Genomic DNA, 4,721 nt, shown 5'->3' with positions numbered 1-4,721 from the left:
TGAATAATAAGTATATATAATACCCAATGGAGTGACCCACATAGTTATGCGCTAACAATGGCCTTCAAAGAAATCATGAAGCAAATAAGAAAAGATCATCTGTTAAGGGGTAGATCGAGGGATAGTTGGTAGCAGTATTAAGTTTAGTGGATTCTTGGGAGAGGGATAGCAATGTGACTGGCTCACGCATTGATGTTGCATTCAATCTCCTAGCATGCTAGTTATTAATCAATCTATAGAATTCACTCTACCAAAACGAGAATGGAAGTAGCCACTCAATTTGGTGAAGTTTCCAACTTGTCATACGGAATGTTCAAAACCTTTTTAGGAATTTTGCCTGTCATGGGAAACAATGATATTGTTAATTCTGGCATTTTCAAGGCGTTATGAGGAAAAATCCTTGTGATGGACACTTCAGTTTCTAAACAATCAGAAGAACTAGGCCCTCCTGGCATGGTCCCTTTATCTTTGAATTTTTTGTTAGTCATCTTTTGGTTTTCCTCTTCCACTCTTTTTTGTGTTTGGCATCTTAGTGGAGTATGCTTTTCAGGTCGCAAGCACTCCTCGCTCTCTCCTCTTAAGTTTACCAAGGTATATTTCTTTTTTTGGTTTTTATCATCTTTCAATTTTTGTTCTGGTTTCTTGCACTTGGGATCTTTCATTGGCTAGTTAGCTAGCCTCTCTTATTCAATTAGCTCTCTCTTTTTTTCTTCTCCCCTACCCACGACTCTATTGGTAGCTCGCCCTCACTCACTCTTAGACCTTCACATCTTCTGCACCTTGAATTCCACCTAGCTACTTGTCTAGATTCATCTATTTCTCTCACCAATTTTCGAGAATGCCTAAAGAGAGGGCACACTTGAGAATGGGCGGCAAGGGTCATGCCCTAGTGAGAAATTCCCATACTTGGGCCTAAGCCCAAGCCTCGACATCGTGCTACAAGGAACACACCACCTTGGTGACATTAGGATATATCTGACATTAAGTAAGAGTTGGTTGACAAAAGGAATGAAATGTCAGATTCTAATATCTTGGCCAAAGTGGAGAGTTGGGTGCTAGATTTAGGCACCCCAAGAGGTCATCAAAATCAGTGTTTGCGCATGGTTGTTCTATATTGGCAGATCGAGAATTTGTCAGGAAAAGTCATGTTTAATTGTAATGAGAGCATGAATGAGCTCCTCCTTCACATGGAGGAGCCCCACCTACTGTATTAGATCATGGACGAGATAATCCAACAAATGGAGGGGGCATTGCTTCTGACAAATCATAGCCACCTCCTGGCAACCCCTTGTGTCTTGCTTCGGCTCCTTAATGGCACATAATTCATGTGTCAAAAGGCCACTAGTAGTAAGCTCAGTAGTTTCTATAACTTTTAGTTTTTTGGTTCTATGTTTTGATGTCTTTTTGGTATTCATGGTTTTCACATCCACATTTTGTAATTATGATAACAATGAATATGGCCACGCCTAACTCAAACTATGGTTTTTTATGACCTTGAGTATAAATCCTCACCAATTTCCTTAATCTAGTTTCATTAGGATGACTCTCTACAACAAGTATTATATATCTTTGACAATGTAATATAAGTTTATAATCTTTAAGGAAATATATATATATATATATATATATAATTTATTTATTTATAAAATAAAAAACTTCAATTAAGAAAAATAATGGTATCTTTTTTCATTATGCATTTTTTAATTCCTTCTATTTATTAGTTTATTAATTAGCTTTTTTCATTATGTATTTTTTTAATTCCTTTATTGATTTTTTAATTCTCTTGTTTTTTTTTTAATTCAACTTTTACAGCAAAACTATAATTCTTTTTAACAATAAAATAATACAAATAATTTTAACAATAAAATAATACAAATAAAAAATTAATATATGATAAATATATACAAAGTCAACCAGGAACTACTTGCTATTAGTTGTCTTGAACAGACAGCCATACACAATTTGATGGCCGTAGTCTAACAATTCGATGTGGATATTTCCAATTTGGTTTTCGAACTTATATATAATAAATTTATGCACACATCCTATCAGTTTCATTTTTTGGATGAATTAAGAATGTTATATATAGGGGGCAGGGAATCAGCTCCTGTCAGAAACTTGTTCAAGGTTTGTCCACCACTCTGCTCTGACAAGGGAGGACACTTAGATAATCAAGTCTTTTCATTCTTGTATCAACCATGAAGAGCCATATAACCCTGTTAGGATCCAGAAGATCTTCACCAGAGGTGGTATATCTAAGTCTCCTCATCATTCTGAATCTATGCACGGTAGAGGCCTCCTTCAGCAAAGATTTCGAAATTTCATGGGGAAACGTTAGATTGTTGAATAATGGCCAAACAGTTCAGCTCACTATGGATAAAGCCTCAGGTAAAATATTTCTCTTTTATGGGCATCAGAGATTCAATACTGTATTGGAATTCTATATGATCGTAGTTGTGATAAGAATTCTTGTTTCACTAGGTTCTGGTTTTCAGTCCAAAAAGGAATACCTGTTCGGCAGCGTGAGCATGAGAATTAAGCTGATCTCAGGGAATTCCGCTGGAACGGTTACCTCGTATTATGTAAGCAGCCCCGAAAACTTGCAGGGAGTTTTATTGTTAATTTACCGTACTTCAACCCAATTTATGATATAGATAATTTAACTTTCATTATTGCAGCCAGACCAGTCACAATTTCGATAATAGGAATTATAGAGTAGTTTTATGTCGATGGTAGATTTCTGGAATAAGAATATGATTATGAAGAGAAGGGTCAATTATTTCAGCACTCTACTGATTAGGGAAATCTGCAATCGACCTAAGTTCAACGAAAATAATTATATTAGATATGGTATTTTGTATTCAGATGTCATCGGAAGCTTCTCAGCACGATGAACTTGACTTCGAATTTCTCGGAAACCTGGCGGGGCAGCCTTACACTATACAAACCAACGTCTTTGCAAGTGGATATGGGAATAGAGAACAAAGATTGAAGCTGTGGTTTGATCCCACGGCGGACTTCCATAGCTATTCAATTCTCTGGAACCAAAAACAAATCGTGTATGTGTTTCAAGCAGCTGTAACAGAAAGTAGATATGTTGTGAACATATAATTAATTGGATTTATAGCTGTTGTTTATGGGGTTCGTCATTACTGTTAATATATTTCTTGCATGTTGTGTAAACAGATTTTGGATTGATTCGGTCCCCATCCGGGTATTCAAAAACAATGAAGCTGTGGGTGTCCCATATCCAAATAAACGACACATGAAGATCATCTCCACCCTTTATAATGGAGAGGATTGGGCTACCGACGGAGGAAGGGTTAAAATAGACTGGAATGACGCTCCCTTTATTGCCTCTTATCGATCCTTTCAAGTCGATGCATGCAGCTCTTCCCCCTGTGTCAACGATTGGTGGGATCAGCCGAAATTTCAAAGTCTAAATCCACATCAACTCAGGCAACTTAAGTGGGTTCGAAAACATTACATGACATACGACTACTGTCATGATGCGTCGCGGCATCCTACTCCTCCACGCGAATGTGCGTTGAATCCGTAATCACCGGATTTTATTTTAGAACCGGGTGTGGTTTATTTTAGAATATTGTTCAAAATAAAAATGTATGGATGATTTCGATTTAATAATATGAGAATAATTTTCATCATATACCATTAAGTTTTTATAAATTATTTTTCTATCACGAAATTTATGGGTCGTATTTACTATTTTATATTAATTTATAAATTCTCAAGTTTTTATAAATTACACTACACACGAAATTTGATGGTGGTTACTTTATCAGCCAACTAATTTCCTAATAAATTAAGAGATTAATTGATAATAATTAAGTGTAAATGAGAATAGTTTTGATAAGTTTAATGTTTTAGAGTTAATTTAAAAGAGATTAATTGATAATAATAAATGTAAATGAGAATAGTTTTTAAGTTTAATGTTTTAGAGTTTTTAAAAGGGATTTTGCAAAAAATTTGGGTCAAATCTTGATTTGTGTTGTTTAAACTTTTTTTTAATGGCATATAGATTCAGCCCCTCAAAAAAGCCTAGGGCACTTTCATTGTGAAGAGTTCACATGTCAAACTTATGATTTCAATGAATCTCTCTAAGATTGTAGACAAATTAGATCAGAAAAGTATTTTGATGGCTATTGGTTTATCAGCCAAGTAATTTAGTAATAAATTTGAAGATTACTTTATTACAATAAGTGTAACTGCACAGCAGATGAGTAGTAATAAATTTGGAGATTACTTGATTACGATAACTTAGTGTAAAAAAGTGTTTTGATGGCTATTGAGTTTATTAGCTATTGAGTTTATTAGCTATTTAATTTAGTAATAAATCTGGAGATTACATGATTACAATAAGTGTAACTGTACACTTCTTGGTTCCATTTAGATATGTGATAAAGTAATTATTTTGAAACAAAAAGTTATAGTTTTACCGTTCTATGTTTTAAACTTCTTTTGGGCATATTTCAGTTTAAATTTACCAAAAATTGGACAGAGATTTGTTGGAATCACAAGTTTGAACTATAAAACCTGTACAATCTAAGTGTCCAAAAACATTTTAAACAACTGAATTCATTTATACATTCAAAAATATATTTTAAAAACAAAAATCATCATTTTAGAATTGTTTTCAACAATCCCAAGTAAAACTCCAAAAAAACAAAACCCAAAAGGTTACTATGTCCTATTTTTCATTT

The 4,721-nt window shown here is 34.1% G+C and overlaps 1 protein-coding gene across 1 annotated transcript; it reads left to right on the top strand.

Annotated features, from left to right (window-relative positions):
• The first annotated feature begins 2,048 nt into the window (after positions 1-2,048).
• Positions 2,049-3,645, top strand: LOC149247246 (putative xyloglucan endotransglucosylase/hydrolase protein 5). The gene is made up of 4 exons (XM_089455845.1): positions 2,049-2,388; positions 2,482-2,582; positions 2,866-3,059; positions 3,187-3,645. The coding sequence occupies exons 1-4, from the start codon at positions 2,199-2,201 to the stop codon at positions 3,557-3,559; spliced, it is 858 nt and encodes a 285-aa protein (XP_089311971.1). The 5' UTR covers positions 2,049-2,198; the 3' UTR covers positions 3,560-3,645.
• Positions 3,646-4,721: the final 1,076 nt, after the last annotated feature.

Source organism: Pinus tabuliformis, chromosome 7, assembly GCF_031772625.1.
Source record: "Pinus tabuliformis cultivar Carrire ecotype Pingquan chromosome 7, CPIR1, whole genome shotgun sequence".
In the NCBI taxonomy this organism is placed as follows: Eukaryota; Viridiplantae; Streptophyta; class Pinopsida; order Pinales; family Pinaceae; genus Pinus; species Pinus tabuliformis.
Note: the sequence above shows the minus strand (reverse complement) of the source record. Positions and strands in the feature narration are given on the sequence as shown.